Source organism: Tyto alba, unplaced genomic scaffold (genome assembly GCF_018691265.1).
Source record: "Tyto alba isolate M040663 unplaced genomic scaffold, T.alba_DEE_v4.0 Super-Scaffold_8, whole genome shotgun sequence".
Lineage (NCBI taxonomy): Eukaryota > Metazoa > Chordata > Aves > Strigiformes > Tytonidae > Tyto > Tyto alba.
The window spans coordinates 5,778,346-5,798,746 of NW_024881329.1; the positions used below are offsets into that span (position 1 = coordinate 5,778,346).

The 20,401-nt window shown below is 39.3% G+C and overlaps 1 protein-coding gene across 1 annotated transcript in view; it reads left to right on the forward strand.

Annotated features, from left to right (window-relative positions):
• ABCC8 (ATP binding cassette subfamily C member 8) overlaps positions 1 to 20,401 on the forward strand; it is a 79,463-nt gene that overhangs the window by 34,263 nt on the left and 24,799 nt on the right. The window contains exons 12-21 of the mRNA XM_042785363.1: positions 173 to 318; positions 4,731 to 4,836; positions 5,058 to 5,168; positions 7,101 to 7,176; positions 7,266 to 7,371; positions 12,083 to 12,118; positions 13,678 to 13,713; positions 16,796 to 16,894; positions 17,738 to 17,822; positions 19,083 to 19,163. Of these exons, the coding sequence (XP_042641297.1) occupies positions 173 to 318; positions 4,731 to 4,836; positions 5,058 to 5,168; positions 7,101 to 7,176; positions 7,266 to 7,371; positions 12,083 to 12,118; positions 13,678 to 13,713; positions 16,796 to 16,894; positions 17,738 to 17,822; positions 19,083 to 19,163 (882 nt within the window). The remainder of the gene's footprint in view (positions 1 to 172; positions 319 to 4,730; positions 4,837 to 5,057; positions 5,169 to 7,100; positions 7,177 to 7,265; positions 7,372 to 12,082; positions 12,119 to 13,677; positions 13,714 to 16,795; positions 16,895 to 17,737; positions 17,823 to 19,082; positions 19,164 to 20,401) is intronic.

Sequence of the window (20,401 nt, forward strand, 5' to 3'; positions counted from 1 at the left end):
ATGCCCACTTGCCATCTGTGACCAGAAGCAGCCTGGAGTATGCAGCACTCCCCCAAACTGTTAAGAGAATATAGATTAAGATTTTGTAAATTAAGTGCTTATGAAACATGAAGTCTTTGTGCATTTCCTTCTTTGTGACAGAATGCTGATTATGATGTCTGTCTCTTTGTAGACATTTGTGGTCCATGCTCATCTGACAACAAAGGCTGACTTCTCTCCGTCAGTGGCATTTGCCTCCATCTCCCTATTTCATATTCTTGTGTCTCCATTATTCCTGCTCTCCAGCGTGGTTAGATCCACTGTCAAAGCATTAGTAAGGTGAGAACTGTAAAATTAATATCTTTGCTACCACCTCTCCAACTTTTGAGAGTATGTCTATTGCTCATTTTATAACTCTACAACTCTGAGTTTAGAAATAGTGTGGTGACCTGTTGCTGTTGTAAATTGCTTCCCAACTTTTTACCTTGCATGGTTCCCTTGGTTGTAGCATGTGGGCCAAGTTCTTTGCTGATACAATTATCATGACCAGTATTTTGTGGTCCACAACTAACTTGAGCTGTATTGGTACTGCATGCAAACATATATGTGGTAACAAGAAAGGAAGTGAAAACTACTGAAGATTTGGTTTTGTAAATCACCCAAATGTTCCCCCACATCAAGCATGTAGAAGGGAAAAAGGTAGTCACAGAAGCAGATATGTTTTGGTGTGTATCTCTTGGGCTGGCTCAGCCTCCATGCCGCTGCCTCAGAGGTTTCCTTGTGAGTGCAGAGATAGACTTAATTAAATAAACAAACAAAAAAAGCCCCATCCCAAATACTGCTAAGTGTGAGCGTAAGTTAATGACTAAATGTCTACTCCAGACTTGAATTTTTTATTTCTTATGAGCATGTTAGTCTGAGTGTTTGCAAACTGAATGAAATAACAACCAGTAGAACTGCAATTTCACTGGGAACTTTACTTTGAGTATCAGCAGGTGTAAAAACCTCTTAATGCTTTCCATATGCAGAATAACTCTACCTGACTGAAAGGGGAGGAAGAGAGAGTTTGGGCTGCTTACTTTATTAGGACCTCCTTTGTGGGCTCCAATGCAGCTGTCAAGACCTTGTCTAACTATGGGACAGATATGGGACACCAGCCCTTGCTTAATTGCCTTTGTGTCGCTTTGGAGATGGAAATGGACTACAGCAGGAGGCTGAGATTGCTCTCGCTGTTTTGAAGTTCCCTGACAGTGCAAAGTCACAGCTGTGTCCTCTCTCCTAACAGGTGTGAAATCTGAGAGCATCAGCGGCTGGCATGAAATGTTCTGCAGCCACTGTGGTAGTCCCCAGAGTCATGGCAAATTGTGATGCTAAGACTGCAGCCAGCAAAATATCTGGGGGCCCACACTGGCACTGGTATTGGGAACTTGTTTTGGCTTGTCTAAGGATTTACTTGTAAATGAATTGTGTGCCTGTTAATGCTGCAGGAGCAATTCTAAAGCAATTAGTATCAATGAAGAATTCATTGTTGCTAGCTGGGAGTTCTTCATGAGTTACTCTGTAATCTTTTCAGCAGGCTATTGCCCTGCCATTTGTAGTGCAGACAGGAATCCCCTGCTTCAGGCTCTGTAGCAAAGTTGAGGTGATTCTTGTCTTTCCGGCTGGCTGTATCACAGTAACTAACCCCGGTAGTGTTCCAGACCGCATTGCTCCACGGTGCTGCTGGTGCTACTCCAGGTGTCTTCTGAGCACCTCATCCTTTAGTGCAGTATTTTGGAAAGATGGGCCAGATATTTTCAACACACGCAAACACGTTTGCTTAAATAGTTTGACAAATGTGAAAAAGCAGACAGTTACTAGAAAGCTGTATTTGTGCCCATTGAGTACAGCTAATGTTTACATGCTGTAACTGTGTCTTGCTGTTACACCTTCCTGATAATAAGTAGCTGATCAGTAAGATCAGATAAAGGTAAGTTAACTTGATAAAGTTTTGCTTCACCTTTCTTTAGGCTGAGATATTCTAACTGGTTTTAGCAAGTGTACAAGACAGTTTCTCCTGTAGTGACAGAAAGGAGCTAAGTGAAGATGATCCAGCAGTGGAACCAGCATGTAAAGGATACTAGAGGGTGTTACCGGCTTTGCTTCTCAGGCACTCACATGTCCTATTCTGTCAATATTGGCTAAAGTTTCTGATGCCAGGTGCTATTAGAGACAAAAATCCCCACAAATAAAGTTTTCGGTGTCTTTAATCATTACATGCGCCCAGTTGCAAAGCACCCTCATGGATTGTCATTGACACTATCAGAACAACTGTGTGATTGAAAAGGTAAAAGAGATTCACGGCTTCTGTTCCACTTAGGGCCCTTGTAAGCTTTTCATGTTATGGGACTAGGGTGTTTGGTTCTGAGAGGGGAAACTGCTGAAAGTCTTTAGGAAGGTGAGAAATTCTGTTATCTGTTTGAATATTTTTTTTTTTTTTTTAATGTGTGGAGTGGTTGTGCCATTGAAATTTAAAACTGAGCAGCCAATTGATGTATTTATTAAATATAAGGTCTTCAAGGACAAAGGGTACAGGGTACAATTTTCCATCAGCAAAGGTCAAGTAGCAAGAGTGGCATTATGTATTTTACTCTGTTTAATATGAAACAGCTTTTTCAGTCAGCTGTGCAAATAACCATGTTTTAATCAATACGTCTATTCTGTGGCTTAAAAATAAGCTCCCCCGTGGAGATATTGGAATGCTAGTGAGATTGCAATGTCAGTGAGAGCTCTGCAGAGCACATACTTTTTTTATTCTTTAAGACTGCAGAACGGTGCAGCATCCCAAAATATGAGTTGATGCCTCTAACAAAAGATTTTCTCACAGCTATACTATGTTTCCTCAGTAATTGCCACAGGAGCAGAATTCCAGAATTAAGCAGAGCATTAGGCGGAGGACTTGCAGAGAGGAGGCTTGGCACTTAGAGTACAGCCACCTTGGTACACAACCAGAGAGCAGAGAGCAAAATCAAACTATTGAATGGCTTAATAGAGACATGGTCTTGTTTGGGTACGCATGGTCCAAGCATACGTTTGCTGTCTTTTCCTCCCCCTCTAGACCCTGGAGCAGATACACAGGGGACTTCTCTATCTGATCTTTATACCTTCAGAGCAATTATTCAAATGTCAATGTAATTTTCCTACAGAGAATGTAGGTGCAGCTGCATGCAAACTCCATACAGGCAGCATCTAACCAATCATCTGGTCCATATAAAGACATTTAAAATGTTCTTTTAAACATTTGGTTTACTGAACAAAAAAAGGTAAGATCATTCCTAGTCCTGTTTCCCAGAGGTTTGTGCGAATATGTGTAAATGTCTCTAGTGATGGGGCTTCTGTTTTCTTCATTTGAGATAATAGACTTTCCCATTAAAGAATTGTGGTCCAACATTTGAGCCTCAATTTGTTATTACTCCTCTTGTACCATCCCAAATAGTTATTCTCCCCCTTTTCAGTTGCTTAGGTCGTAGTACCTGCTCTAGCTAAATTCACCCCATTGTATATCTCTTAGTCTTCAGATGCCATTAGCAAGTGGGCAGGTTGACAGAAAAACTGTAGAAGCAGTTGTGTCCTAGGGAGTCCCCCAGGTGGGTTCCATCCCTACTTGCAGGACAAGTGCTAACTGTGCAGGGAGTCTGCCTTTGGCAGTGCTCTAAAACCTTGGTCCAAGCACTGTTTCAGCACCAGTGGCGTATCTCATGAGGTTCTTAGAGGAAACTAAGTTTCCCTGGCAGTGGAATGCAAAATAAATGGTGGGGTTTTAATTTTCTTTTTTTAAGGTTTGCATACTAACAGATAGCTACATATCACTATGCTACAGTGGCATCATTTGCCTGTTTCTCCCCAGTTAGCTTAAAGCTACTGATATAAATTTTTTTTATATTGAAATCAGTTTTTTCAGTTCTTGTCCATAAATTTATTTTTAGGAGCTTAAGACCTTCTGGCACTTTATCGTTTTGGAGACTGATAGTTAACTTATTTCTAGTTAATTGAGCCCCTCTGATGTTGAGTTCATGATTCAGTCTACTTCCTTTACAAATTTCATTTGCTGTCCCTGTGAGTAGATTAGACATACGTTTTATAAAGTTAGGTACAGAGACAAAATTGATGTAATGATCTGTTAAATGTCATAATAAAGGCACATTATCTCTTAGCTAATTAAATCTTAAGCAGCTTGTGAAGATTTTATGCCTTCTCCTTTGTTGCTGGTTGTCAGGATTCCTTTTATATCTCATCTGATGAACACTCTTCTGTTAAGTTATATTCCTTTATCATGTTACCTCGTATTTCATCATAACTGGTTTTATCTAGCTCACAGTGTTCATAAGACTGTTCAGTAGAACTGACTGTGTAATACTTCAGTAACATAAATTATATTAATTCTACTTCAGCATGTGGCTTCAAAACAAGCTGCTGTTGTAGCTGGTCTGTATCCCTCAGAATTCTTGAAAAAATCTTTTGTGTAATTGCTCTGGTGGTAGCAGAAAAGACAAGATATCATAGCTGTTAATAGACAACAGGGCAGATTTTGTCAGCTTCCTTGCAGTAACTTCTCACTGCACATTTTCATATGCCTGTAACAAAATTAAAACAAACTAGCTAGGCAGCAGATAGTGACTGAAATACTAAAAGGGATGCTCTATAATAAATATTGCAGTGGACAAAAGTTCTGCATTCCAGGCTGAGGTGTGATTCTGTTTTTTCCCTTTCAGTGTGCAGAAACTGAGTGAATTCCTGTCAAGTGAAGAAATTGGAGAAGAGCATGATAAATCTTCAGAGCTAAGAAGAGCGGATAATCACAGCAAATACCAGGCGGTGGTGAGTAATGCTGTTTAATTGCAAGTTAAGTGGCTGGAGTAATTTGTACCCAGAATAATTTTTTTTACTTTTCCATTTCCTACTGATTATTTCTTGAAATTGCAAAAACTCTTTTTAATACCCTGAACTGTTTTGGTCATAACATGGTTGCTTGTGTTTAGGACATTTTGCTGGTACTGCCACCAATTACTGATTATTTCTGTCTCTCTGATTCTGCACAGCCACTTAAAGTTGTTAACCGAAAGAGGCCTGCCAGGGAAGACTGGAACAATTACAGCTCTCACATGAGAAGACCCATTAACATCACAGAAGCAGATGATTTTTGTGTAAAGGTGATATGAAGGTCACTCTAATAACACTTACTGTAGCTCACTAGTAGTCACTTCTGTATTCTGATGGCAGTTTTAATTCAGGAACCAGCGTTTGATGTGAACTGTCATATACTTGTCCTCATCTCAGATATTAACCTCCACCTTTCTTTACTATGCCTTCCATTTTAAGAATTGCCTGCTGACCTCTATATTGTGATTAGCTGTGTATGTCCCTCTAGATGTTGCTGAGAAATTTTCCATTTGAAGTGTTTAAGTCATTAGCCTGTTCTCATGACAGAAATTTCCAACTCTAGAACATAGAACAGCCCAAGTTGGAAGGGACCTCCAAAGATCATCTGGTCCAACCTTTTATGTATGTCAGACTCTTCCCTTTCCAATGCCTGTACAAAAATATGGTGTGAAGAAAGGGGAAAAAAATTAGTTTTAGACATCTCTAAAATCATCTTGTCATGGGCCTTCTCTTCCTCTTTTCAAATTCCTAGTAACCTTTCAAGATGAAATTAAAAACTAACCCCCTGAGACCTAACTTCTCTGAAGAAAAAAATCAAAATTACCCATGCCGCTTAGAAGACTGATGCTCTTGATTTGCTATAGAAATGGCCAGGAGTAATAAAAATCCTAATGGTTGTTATAGTGATGACACTGTTTATTTAGGAAGTCTGCTATTACATTTGCATTTCTGGCACAAGAGAATGAATAAATCAGTTTCATGGGACTAAGTAGGACAACTGATAGTGCTTTCAGGTTTGTCTTTTTAGAGACTGCCACCTGACATGCTGCTTTGGTGCGGGATCCTTCTTGAATAGAGTTCCAGAAAAATCAGAGGAATAGTTGAGAGAGGGTTTTGGGGGGGTACTGAATCAAAAGACAGCCTGGAGTGACAACAAAAGAGTTTGTCACAAAGGAGTGACCTCTGTAAGGACAGTATTTATAAGGTCTTGAATAGAAGGCCAGGACAAGTTATAATCTTTGGCTCCATCTGCTGACATTATTGTCGCTGACAGCACCTGCATCGGGGAATTCTGCAGTTTCTGTCTGCAGCTTATTGCCCATGAAGGGGCATTTTTTGAGAGGAGCCTCCGGCTGCCTTCGGTAATCTAGAGGGAAGAGCACTGTACTTTCTTTTGCTCATTTTTTCAGGATGTTTCCCAAGATAAGAGTATCACTTTTTTTTTTTTTTTTTTTCTCCAGGGTAGGATAAAAGTGTCCCATTCCACTCTTCACAGGTCAAAAAATGTTGTACCTCGCATTGCTGAAAGGCTTTGAAGGCTTCAGTGGCTCTGAAAAAGTGAGAGAAGAGGGTCCTATATAAATACAGGCCTTTTAAAATTGTCTCCTGTTTCCTATTTTTCACAGTATCCATGGAAATCTCTTCCATTTAAATTCCTGAACAGGCTTTGTTTCTTGTGTTTAGTCTGTTCCACTGAAAAGGTTTCTGTACCTATCTGAGAATAATATCAGAAATAAAAAGGAAAATACTGTGATAGACAGCGACATCTAATTTCTGTGGAAAGTCCTGCATATCTGATTGGGATTTGGACTTTGTGATTGCTGTATATGCTGCCATGAGTCTAGAGTGACATTCAGTGCTCTGCAGAGAGCAAACTGTGACACTGTGCTTAATTTAATTGTGTTGTAATCATTTCACTTATTTCATGTGCCTGCCTTACAAATAGCAAAAGAAACCCTAGACAGCAGCTTCTTTTTCCTATTTTCTAATTGTTGTGCTTGTTCAGAGTTCAGAGATTTTTGCACATCAGAATACAGGCCTTTACGAAATCAGTCACTTGAAGATCTGTTTCCTGCATTGAGCAAAGTCTAGCTCTGTTCCCATGCCCACTGTAATGAAAACAGAACTGTCTCTGGTGTTGAAAAAAGGAGTCACCTCTAAGGCCAGTTTTCTGTTTCTTGTTTCTTTCCATCTTGGCATAGATCACAAATGGATTTTTCACTTGGACACCTGAAGGTCCTCCGGCATTGTCCAACATTGATATTCGAATCCCTCAAGGTACAAAATGACATCAGATATACAGAATAAGATGTTTTTCCATGAGCATTTGGTAATCAGAAGCTTATATATGCCTTCTTCTCCCATAGGTCAACTAACAATGATTGTAGGACAGGTGGGCTGTGGTAAGTCATCTCTCTTGCTGGCCATACTTGGTGAGATGCAGAAGATCTCTGGGAACATATTCTGGAGCAGGTAGTGCTATTTAAAAATTCAAGCTTGAATTGAGTAGTAATGCAGAAAAGAAAAGCCAAAATCTATCTTGGGAACCTTTTTGTGGAGTCAGGGATTTTGTAGGTGTATATTCAAGATAAAAACCTCACCCTATCGATAGGGGAGCACATCAGAAAGAACCTCCAGTCAGGGTCAAGCAAGCTATCTATTCCATTAAAAGGAATAGGTAACCATACTTGGGCATTCTACACTCTAGCAACACAACCTGAGTGAAATCATAACTAATTTGGGATCAGAATTAATTAGCTGAAGTGTTCTGCACTTTCAGGCCTGAGCTTGTGTCTTTGGATGGAACTATAACGGGGTACTGGCTCACCAGCAGTGGTCCCTGGCTGTGCTTTTAGATACGTGCTCCATCCCAGCTCTGGTCTAGTGCCTGAGAAAGAGATTTCTTTTTTTTTTTTTTTTAATAAGTGGCAGTGACCTCAGGGTACTCCCCCAGTGCATCCTGCGTGATTTGACAAGAGAGAGATAGTTATGTCCTTCCCTCCTTTCCCAAGGGGACACAGCAGCTGCACTCTGACAGCCAGATATAGACTGTACTTGTGTCTAACTTCTGCGCTGGCCATGAAGGGAGGAAGAAAAATGCTAGCAAACTCCAACAGATGTGCTGTTAGGACTTGGCCTCTTGACCCTCAAGCTAAGTGACAGATGGTATAATATATTGCAACTCCTGTATATGGTTTCCGGTAAATTACTTCCATCTCTAGCACACTGATCGATGTGTGTGAACATTTTTGGCCTGTTTATTTTACAGTACTAGATTTCCTAGCCATACAGACTACACTTTGCCTTTTAGGATATAAGTTTTTGTAGGTAAAGCTTGACAAATTGCAGAAGAACCTAGAGAAATGATTAGTTTTCCAGCTTCATTGGGAATGAAGGAACAACAGTGCAACTGTGAGTCAAATCCATGAACTCTGATGGACAGAAGGTTGTTGTTACCCAGTGGGTTCTGCACTGATTTTGTGAAACAATTCCCACAAACTCCTTGAGTATTTGTAGAGAGATATTATTTATATTTAGCCTTCGTGCGTAAGCCAGTCACACTACTCAGAGTTGCACATGCTTTAATGGTAATGGTACAAGGAGGGAAGGTTCCCTAGTTTATAGATGAAGAAAATGAAACATAGGAAGGTGACCCTTTCAGCTGGTGAGGGAGGCAAGAACAAAAGCCACAGTTCCAGAATGTGTTAATCTATCCACTAAAACATACTTCCCTAAGCAGAAAATCAGAATATGTTGAGGAACCACGCAGAATCCCTGCAGCCTTATTAGGTGAACTAATTTCGTTTCAGCAAGGCTGTAATTTTTTACAGATGACATAACATGATTAAGAAGTGTAATTTGAATGTCTGATGCTAAACTAAAACAGATGACACGATTGTTCTGATCAGACCGTGTTTTTAAATAGCACTTGTTTAGAAGTATGTACTTCACGACAGTGTAAAGGTCAGAACTGGTTTTCGTGTCTCCTAGATGTGCCAAAGTATCACAAGGTAAAATTCAGTTGTTATCACATTTGCTTTGCTATCTGTCAGATATGTATAAAGGGGCTTGTGGCTCAAACAATCTTAGCACTGTAAGTGCTGGCTGCACTGGGACAGATTATGTTTTGTCTCATCTTTCAGAGCTGCTACCGTGTGCACTCGTCTATTCAGAGGGATGGGTGCAGTCAGTGTCGGCTGCACACCTGTGTTGTAAAGCTATCAGATGAAAGCTTCCTTAATTTGATAGGAAAATACTAATGCCTGACCAGGTACATGCAACATTATCCCAGGTTCAGGGAGAGTAGTCTTATCAAGTAATCATCAGAGCTTGTAGCCTTAGCTCAGGCAATAAAATGTATCACCAAAATCAGTAAGATTCTTGTTACAGCTCTTTGTTTGGGATGAGCTGAGTGCTTGGCGTCAGTCTTTCACGTTACAGAGTAGTCCTGAATTATTTAATTCCAAATTTCCTTCCCCCTTCCCTTTCTCCAAGGTCACAGCTATGAAGATGAAGGATACATCCTGCTGACATGTCACTCAGGGCTCAGGAAATCTGGATTCTATTCCTGGCCCTTCCCTTGGTCTAATATAGGATAACCTTGCACAAGTCATTTCCCTCCTCTGTGCCTCCATGCTCTATTGATAAAACAGGATTAACTTCATATCATCTTTATTTGCTTACTTTAAAAATTATTTGTTTCAAAATGTTAAAAAGAAATGTCATTTATTCCTTGGCCAGGAATCAGGTATTCGGAAGTGGGCACTGGCTCGTTTCTGATTTTATTTTATTGTTTGTATTACAGTGTGTGCCTGGAAGATCCAGGCACAGGTTACTGCACCTTGTCCGAAGCAGACTGAGAGCATCTCAGCATAAATATTTTATTATATGGTTAGAGATTAACAAAAATAGAGAAATCATTTACACTCTGAAGAGATGGTAAATAGTATTGATTTGGCTGGTTGCTGAGTAAATAATTATAATATATGACGTGCTAATTTCTTCTGGGAAGTATCTCACTTGAAATAGTCCCAGTTCAAGTCCAGGGAGCAGTTTATAGTACAAGTCTTTTTGGAGTAAATATCAGAAAATTAAGCTAATGATAAATAGTTTCCTCAAAGAAAATTGTCATTTGTTTCTAAACAGGACATATATACTCCCATGTGAATCTAGAATCCGTATAATGTGAAGGAAGTGCTAGATTTGTTAACATCATTAACAACAGGTTTTCTTCTACTTGATGTGGGGCTGATTGTTTTCATCAAATGACAGTATTTTTAAAGTTATTTTGGTGCCTGAAAATTGCATTGATTTTTATAAATATGTGTTTTCAGAAACATACAGGTACTTTATTTAAATTGGAAATAGAGATCTGAAGGCTTGAGAATCTCAGCAGGTACATATTAGCATCTTTAGACACCCATACACCTTGGGAGATTAGATCTAGACCTCTTTATCAAACATACATTACTTTGACATTTCAACACTGGTAGAAGATAAATGCATCCTTAACTGCCAGAAGTATGCAGGAAAAGAGGGTCAGGAGGGATAAAACAAAGCCAAAGTGGAAAAAAGTGGGTTGAAAAGGCTGAGCTAAAATGCTAAATGGAGGATTATTTTTTTCCAGCTACAGAACAGAAACACAGATCCAGGGAATTGATCTACCAATACTTGCATAGGAGAGTTGTGGTACCTGTAGCTGTATAGTAAAAGAACCTGGTTAAGAGGGGAAACGGGGACATTGCTGTGCACTGCTGCATCTCGTCTCATGCTCTGAGAATCATTGGTGCCCTGTGAGCACGGCGCTTCACCCTGCTTTCTGAGTGGAAACTGGAGTAAAGTTGAACACCTGCAGTAGGCACAGGCAGGCTGTGCTGGCCTGAAGGGACCCTGGCTGATCCTTGCTGCTGGAGCCGTGTTGATGGATTATATGAGCTGCACAGCTTTCTGCCTGTCCCACCGGCTGGTGTAGAAGAGCACTGCGGAGAGGGAGACGCTGTCATGCACAAATACTGCATGTCCCCAGTTACCAGCGTGTTCCCCAGTGGGATGGATGCCTCACCTTCTTCAGGGTGGTCCATGAGGCAGGAACTGATTGTTGTTTGGGGTCCTTGTGTTGTACGTGGAAGGGCTAGAAAAGATATTCCCTGTTTCAGCCCCTTGATAGTTTCTGCAAAGGATGCGTTGCTATTTAATGATAATGCAACAAGTTCATGGAGTTTTGGAGAAGGTGCCACTGAGTTCACACAGTCATGTGTGAGGTAACCGTAGAAAAGCTTTGTTCAGTACACTGACCTTTGGCATAGAGGCACTAGTGGCTGGCTGGCTCTCTCAAATTCTACAGTAAATTGAATTTAGATAGGTCATTGATTACTATGCATTAACTTTTTGGAATTGTCTCAAACCAACCTTTTAAACTGCAGGTATAGTTTTCTTTCCTGAATTTTTATAAGCAGTTGGTGTTAGCATAAAGTTAATGAGACTGTTCCCTTTAAAGCATGAAAAACTTTGTTCCTCCTTGATTTTGTTTATCCCACTTGACACACAGATTTTTCATTCTTTTCAATGAAACTGAATTTAGCATCAGTAATAAGTATGGCCAGTCATGCTGTCAAAACAACTCTGTGAACATCTTGGTACACGTTCAAAAATAGCAAAACCAAAACCTGTCTGTCCGTCAGACCTGCCCACACTTACTCATACAGGCACATCCCCCCAAGGATAGGGCTGATAGAACACAGCATGTTGCAAGTCAACTGAAGGTGGGATTTGGGGTTCAAATTAACCCATTATGCACTGCAAAAGCGCTGTTACTGCCATGGAAAAACACAGTGTCACAAATTATAAGTTTGTTTTCCCTGAAAATGTCTTTTTTTAAATGGAACGGCAGTCTTGTCACCCTAGGACTTCTCAGTTCTGTTAACACCTGCAGGACAGAGGGGAGGTGATTTTATTTGTTGAGTCAAATTAAATGTTTATAAGGGAAAAAAAAACTGTCACCAAATTTTTTTTGACTGCTAAAATCAAGTCAGTTTGTATAGAAGGAACAGATGCTGCACTGCAGCTCTGTGATAAATACTGTTTGCAGTCTGTGCACTAAGTGGAATTTAATAGTCTGTCTTTCTGGGGCAGATTGCCTGTGCTTACTTAAGTAAACAGTCTTTGCTTTCTGTTTGTGATGCAGCTGTACTTCTGACAGTGAGACGGGGGAAGATGTCAGGTATGGTATTGTATTGGTCTTCCTGCTAAATCAATTGCAATAGAAGGAACCAAAGGTTTCTAAAATCTGTTTAAGATTTTCAGAGTCAGAATTCTGAAAACCAGTGAAACTTTTACTGTATTAATTACCTTAGGATACAGTTTTTGAAACCACCTATGTGACTTTTGAAAATAAGAGCTGGATTTCCTTTATGAAAACATTGACATCTGTCAATTTTTAAAATTATATCCTAACTTTCCTGTACATCTTTGAAAATCCCTCTTTTAAACTCTGAACCAGATTATTCCCTGTTGTTATACTTTAAAATATAGTATCAAGTATTGCTTTAAAAGTTTCATTTATTAAAGCAAATTCTCCCTATTACTCTTCATTTTTTACATTCTGTCATAAATTTATTTTCTCACCTAGCATTCTTCAGGCACATGCAAACTGAGAAGTGTGCAGAGCAGCAGATTAGTTAATCTGTTGGCAAGGCGTCCTTGCAGGGAAATTATTTTTACCTGATTAACATAGTTCAGCTTGGATTTTGGGAATAGCTACCAAATCGACTGAGAGCAAAGCTTGTTGACATGGTTGTCATTTTAGTATGGCACACAAACCTCCAGAATGGTAAACCTTGTCAAAGTGACAATCCTGACCCTGCTGAAGTCACTGAGGAATTTGTTACTGAAATCGCAGAGGAACAATGTCATATGATGTCCCTTTTCTTGACTTATGTGTGTCTTCTATTGACCAGAATATTTTTTTGGTTCTGTGATGCACCAACTATTCTACTGCCTTTTCTTTAGATTTATCAGCCTCTTCTCTCCCATTTATCTAATTTCTACTTGTTACCTGGTTGTCAGACTGAGTCCTGTAAAACTTCTGCTCCTATCCATGCATAGTGTAAGAGGGACTTTGATATATCTAACGACTAAGCGTTATATTAAAGGATACTGGAAATTTCACAGCTCTTTCTGTGTAAGAGAGACTGCAATTTCCGTGCCAAGTTAAAGTGAAACCATTTGAACCCTTAAAGATACTAGAGAAATGTGATCAGAATTAGACATTCACATGTTTGAAACGGTTATGTGGATGGACAGCAAACAGTAAGACAGCATGCACAACAGTATGGCAAGCATATTAAAAAAAATTAGACTGTATGAAACAATTACCTACGTTATCATAGGTTCTGGGAATCCTAGTTATGCTGGGTAAGTGCTGTAGGAATATGTCTGGTGGTTTTGTTGCACTAGGATCCTGTAGAACATTTCTGATGTTCTCAGAATAGAGAGTATTTTGAGCCAGTCTTATGAGGTCTATGCATTTGCTCATAGGTGTTGAATACTTTCTGCAAAGTTGTTCAGCATTTCTCAAAACTGAAACTTCAACCATACCTTTTTAGGTCAGTATCACATAGTACAGAATTTTACCATACTTAAGAGAGTTTTCTTTCTGCTATGCAGTCATTTTGTTACATTTTTAATTAGAGCATACTGATACTACTTTAAGGTACTATTTGCGCTGTCTGAAATAATTGAATTTTTTTAAAAAAAAACCCTTGTGTTTGTTTTCTGCAGCTCAGAGAAAGAATCTCCTGTTGACACGGAATTCAGGTACAACACTTCAAAAAGTAATGGGAACCTCCAGTGGTCCCTTCTAACCTCAGCCATCCTGTGAACATTTTTCAGAAGTGTCTGCACTTAGTGAGTTGTTCCTCCTTAGAAGGCAAATGAATTGCCTCTGTACACTGCTACTACAAGATTTAGAATTAAAAACAAGCAAGTAACCATTGCAGATTAATGGTGGCAAAAAAGTACACTCCTGAATACTCAGGACTGGTAATATCAGAATGTTCTATTACCTACCACCAAGCTGAAAATAATGGAAGCATATTTTTTTGTTCATGCAGTAATAGTATAGGACAGGACAGTACAAATTTCACATCTGGAGAACATTTGATTTTGAGTTGTTGACTGATATTAGAAATTCATGAATTATGCAAAATAATCAAGATAAAACTGTAGTCAGCAAAACAAAGCACACAGGAAAGGCTTTGCGATGTATTATTTCCTCTACTGTTACAAATCCATTGCATTTTAAATGCATCTATTTCCTTTTAAAATTCACCAATATTTCAGACTTGGTAGGTTATTAAGGCACTGAGATTCATACATGAATGTCCCTTAACTAGTCTTATTTTCCATGATCTTGAATGTATATTGAGCCTACTGGACTTAACAAAATGAAAGGTGAAGACAAAGTTAGATTAATACACTTACACAAACAATCTTGACAGTGTTGTTCCTGATTCTAAATTAATGAATGGGCCTGACGCTGTATTAGCCAAAGTGCATAGTCTCCACGGAGCTCAGGGGAGGTTTTCCCTACCTACTGTAAGATTGGATTTTGCTGTCTGCCTCTTTGTGGTAATTAAGAGGCTAAGGTTAGTCCATCTTGTGTTATTGGAGAAAAAAATTATGCTCCACTGATGAAAATGCATGTTTGTTTATGCAGTCTGAGGGCAGGAGGCAGTTCCTTCACCCACAAAGTAAATTCCTCACAAGTCTTTGTCTGCCAAGCCATTTGTTTGCATTTAGTCTTTTAAGTATGAAACCTCAAGTAGGTTCAAGGGAAAGTTTCAGATAAAGTGTTGCATCACTTTGTTTCTAAATATTTTGTTCTCCGGATTTTTGGCCACATGTTTCTCACAGTTTGATTAAAAGTTTGGTTTGATTGCCCCTTTACTGCAAGAAGCACGGTAGATATGCAATAGATTTCTCATATGATCGAGTACTTGCAAGCTTTTTGCCATGTCAAAATATGATCTGCCCTGATATGTCATCTTAGTGTCAGTTTGCAATTAAGATTAATTTAGAGGGCTTTACTAAATTCTAAGTCTGTGATGAATTTTGGCAAGCTCGTTGCTTGTTCCCAAATTCCTTGAAGTAATTAATTCTCAATGATGGCCTAAAAGCAGAACGTAAGCCAGATGTGAATGGTGTTTCCAGGCATTGTGCTGGTTCTCAGCATGGAATGCATCTTACTGGCAGTGCCTGGATCTTCACTGAACAAACAAACACTTTTTACAGAAGTTGTAAAAACATTTTCCTCAAAACTTTGCTACTGTTTTTCAAAAAGTAAATTAGAAGTAATTTTTAAATCACATTGAGAATTAAGAGCAGCAAAGGCACAGTTTCAAGCAATTGCAAGGAGGGGAGGGGACTATATGTTCATCTTGGAATGCTCAGAGCAATTTTTTCTCAATCATTGGGATGAGAATTTCATACTAATTGGAAAAATGCTTCCCTCTTGAGGCAGAACTGAATGCTCTTTGAATTAAATTCTGGGACTGTGGGCTGGACTGCCTAGGGGATTATTTCTGTCTTTTTTTTTTTTTTTTTTTTTTCTCCTGTTTCATTTTCCAATAAAGAGAATTCATAAAATATAATTAAATTCTAATGAGCCATCAGACATTTGAACTTGGAAGCATGTTAGCAGGGTAGTGTAACTGTATGCTCTTTCAGGTCATCAAAGAAAATTAGATCCTATAATGACTTCTAAGCAAGCTTGGTGAAAGCCTGAAAAAATGAGCAGGGCAAGTGACCTTAACTGCTGATAAAAAAAGATAAAGCTCCTGGTGTATTTTGGCAGCTCATGGTTTGAATTGCATTCAGGTCCAGCTAGAAAGAGGCTGCTGTAATGGCTTCTAGCAGACAAAGGCTACGTTTGGGTGAGAGGTCCTATCTTTTTATTGGATTAGCTGATGTAGCTGGAAAGAAAACAGATACGCTTTTAGGCGTGTGAACCCTCTTTTGGCCCTTTTTTGGAGAAAAAGTGATATGCCAGTGAGTTTTCCAATAGTATCAGTCTCTCTAAGAAAAAAATGCTGCCTTTCACCCAGCTCTACCTTACTGAGGTCCTTAGTCCACAACAGCCAACAAAAGATCTACTTCTTCACTAGTAGGCAGATACTTTTATTTTTAAATAGTAATAATAATAATCCCTATGAAATAAAATATACATGGCGAGATCCTGTTGACCAAACCTGATAAATTGTCCCTTCTGATGGTGCGTTATGGGGGCAATTTCACAGGGAGAAATTTAGCAAATATTTTTTGTCTGTGTTCTCTTTTCATGTCTTTATAGACTTAGAAAGATTTTACCCATGGCTACACATTTACTTTATGACTCAATTTCACTTCTTGGAAAAGAAAAATAAATGCCTTGGGGGTGGGGAGGAATTGCCTTTGTGCATGTGTGGAGGTTGTTTTTAAAACACTTTAAAAATATCTCTTTAGAACATTCCTCCTGAAATGTGTTGCCTGACTAGTAATCTGCTATACATTTTTTTTTTATTAGTCTATCCAAACAGAGCTGGGATTCAGTCTTTGGTAATTTTGTTCCTGCCATCTGCACTGCTCAAGAAGGCAGCTTTACTGAGCTGGCCACTCCAAAACCCACCTCACAGCAGAAAAAGAGGGAACAAACTGAAATTCAGTTAGGTGAACAATTTCAGTATACTGTTGGAAATTTAACCTCTTGTGTATTCTTTTGATGGAAGAGCTATTGATTTTCCTAAAGAAATGAAAGACAGCATTTTTTGAAGACTGATTACCAGTTTTATCCTTTACAAGAAAATGGTTTCCAAAAACACCTACTGCACTGATAAACTGGGAACTCTGTTTTTTCTTCCAGGAAAAGAGGATCAGTAGCATATGCATCACAGAAGCCTTGGCTGCTCAATGCCACAGTGGAAGAGAATATCACATTTGAAAGCCCTTTTAACAAACAGAGGTAACAGGTTTCAGCACTATTACGTGCTTTGCTCCCCTTTTAGCTAAACACTGGAGTGGCACAGGCCTCGGTTCGCAGAAGGGTCCCCGTCTCCCCCTGCCTGGACAGGACAGAAGCCCCTGAGTTCTGCATGGTCCCCTTTGACCCTGTGTTTCCTGAAGGACACAAGGGACAGAGTTCAGTCTCACTTGAACTTAAGTGTAGAAATGTTTTCATTTCCAAGGGTTGTGTGTGTTTAGCATGCAGGATTCCCTTCTTACACCTAATTGACTAGTTTAACTGTCTTAAAAGGACATTAGCCATTTGGGAGTGGGAATGTTGTTTCTTACAGTTTATGTGTTTGGTACATTGAGAAGGATTAATGGGCTGCCTTTTTATTCAGTATAAATGGCCACCAAACATTCTAAAATATTTAGAAGTTAATTGCTGGTATTCCATCCCTCCACACCCTTAAAAGAAGTGGTTGGCTATGTATTCACATCCTACACACATTTTTTTCTGTCATCCTTGGATATTGAAACAAGAAACAAAGGCCCTGGGCATGAAAAAAGCTAAATGCTAAACAATAACAGTATACCATAGAATAAGTTGTGCTTGTTTCTCCTGGTTTTAACTATTAAATATTTTTAATTGGGAAGCTGACCTCAGATGCTTTTTCTTAGCTGAAATATTGTTTACTTGCCTGTGATTGAAAGAGATCCCATTAGAACAATTAGTGCTAACAGATATGTTTTCCACTGTGTGATTTTTCCAGCTGGTTAGTTTTTGTTCCTTTGCAGGTAGGAAATGTGCTTCTTTAGCAGTATCTGTGTGGATTTTGCATTACCTTTTTTGTTTCCACAGGTACAAAGCAGTAATTGATGCTTGTTCCCTCCAGCCTGATATTGACATTCTCCCTCATGGAGACCAAACCCAGATTGGAGAGAGGGTCAGTAAACAGCTACAGGCTTCTATTTTTTGTTTTAAATATGTAGAGGAGTTTTTATTATTTTGTTGTGTTCTTAAAATCTTACTGGTTATTTGGCAACAAAGGTAATCTTTTAGTTAAGTGTATGTTTGGGTCATTAGTCTGAAAGCTCGTTGCTCAGTAAACATGGAAATGCTGTCATTTATGTAAGATGCAATGATTTAAATGTGCTGCTATCAGAATGTTTGACTAATTCTGTGGCTGTTATCTCACATATCCTGACTTCACAGTGCATTTTTTTGTTTCTTTAGGAGTAACATAAAAATAAATAATTCATAGATTTTTAGAGCCTCTTCATTTAAGAAAGGCCAGGTGTTTAATCAATGGCAAACTACGCTTTATCTTATAAGGATAGATTAGCGAGTGACGAGAAAGGAAATGCAAGTCACAGATTTGTAAACTGGCAGATTTACCCTGGCATATACTGGCACTGTCACAAACAAACAAAAACCCCAAATCCCCAACAAACCACCCCACACAAAGATACATTTAAGGATACGTTTCCATGACTAATCTCCATGCAGGCTACTATGTTAATTTTAAATGGATTAGCTCCTAACCCAATTCATTGTGTAGCCAAACAAATATTTTTTTAGACAGGAGGAGGGAAGTGGTGGGTCGGCAGGAGTTGGGGCACCGTCTATTGACAGCAGTACTGGCTTATGAGAGCTTGAGGTGTTTGTGAAACTGCAAGTGGATCACAGGAAGGATGAGTAACTTAGAACAGGGTGGTAGAGGGGACGGAGGGCAGAAAACAAGTACAGTAGCCATCACGTAATGTTCACCTCAGCAAGCTCTGATCTCCCAGCTAGCAATTACTGATTACAGTATATAATAGAGCTGATACAGTACGACAGTATATGATCATAAAAATAAATAAAAAACAGGACATAGCCAGACTCATAAGCCTAACTGTTGAACAGAAATCTAGTTTAGACTGCCCGCAGAATATCTATGCCACCTACACCATTATGTCACCACAAACCATTAAACATTTCCCATCCCTCTGGTATGTATGGAGTACTGCTCTGGACAGAGTGCTCTGTTTTTTCTAACAATTTGTGTACTGTGTTCCCAGCTGGATTGCAGGCCCACACTTTTGAAAAATTTCTCTGGGTTTCTTTGTCCAGAAAGTCTTCTGTGGATAATCCAATCAGAATATGAATATTTAGTTGATGTTTTTATAACTCTGATTTTTTTTTTTCTCCTGCTTATCTCCAGGGTATTAATCTGTCTGGAGGGCAGCGCCAACGTATCAGTGTGGCAAGAGCACTTTACCAGCAGACAAATGTTGTGTTCCTGGTGAGTAGGTACCATTATGTTTATGCTCCAAACAGAAGCACGCAATGCGAGCATTTAGAGTATTTCATGGGTAACACACACAGAACATTGTGCTTTACTCTAAGCGAAGCCAAATGAGCTCTGTTTATTTCATATACATTGTTAGGTAGCCTGCAGGTAAGGAGCTTTTTCTAAATGCTGCAGGCAGACAGATAGGTATTGGGATACAAATTGAAATGCTGATGCTTCCCCTCTCAGTCTATTGAAATTTCTTTTTGACCCTTGTGTTATGTTTGGTACTTAGAAATTTAATACTCTCAGCTGTATTTGTGAAATTCCTTAACTGTCTCAGGCCTAAAGTTAGTGTTGTCCTGTGTCTGGGGTGCTTCCATCCTGCAGCAAACGAAGCTGTCTTCCCACCCTGAACTGGTTGTTGGACATCCTGTCCCAACTTGAACAGAAGTGCTATGGAGAAAGGAGTAAGAGCTGGCTCTGAAAACTTAGTAGGTGGGAAAATGGATGCATCCTTCAGACTCACGAGTAGTGAGCTTGCTGGCTTTCCAATTTAGGGCTTCCTTCTTAAACTTAGTTTTCAAGAAGCATTGAATCCAGCTGTTACAACAGTGAAACAGTAGTCACATGGGATTAGAAAAGCTGTGCACGTTAGAGGTCGGCCCTAAAAGTCTGGGAGGTTACTTAGAGCTTTCCCTGTAGTTAGGCTGATCAGTATGGGCTTGCTTCATGTGTAGGGCACTTCCAGGCAGTGACCAGAACGCAGGACTGTAGAGAGCAGTTTGGCCAGATGCTGCAAACCAGCAGATCCAGTATTGGGCTGTAACTTGGCTTTGTCACTTTTCTCCTTTTGTGCAGTACACAGTAATCTCCTTATAGTAGCAGGTTCTCTTATGGTTTGATAATGTACAAGCACCTACAAATAAATTATTAATCTTTTAAAAATAATCAGGAATCCTCTGTTAGTATTTGCAAACACTCAGTTCTTTTAAGACTGATTTTGTAAACAAATGCTTACGAAACTTCTCTCTCGCAAGCACTCGCCTCATATTCAATAACCTTTTGTATTCTCTAAACTTCTTGTGATCATTGCAGGTATGAAGAAAGGTCATGTGATACTTCATTACATATTTTAATCTTAATTGCGTTCATTCACACAGGATGTTTTATTTGCCGCACGTCACACCAGTCCTGTAGAGGGAACTGATTTTTTTCTTCAGGTGTCTTGTCTCCAGTGCATCATTATA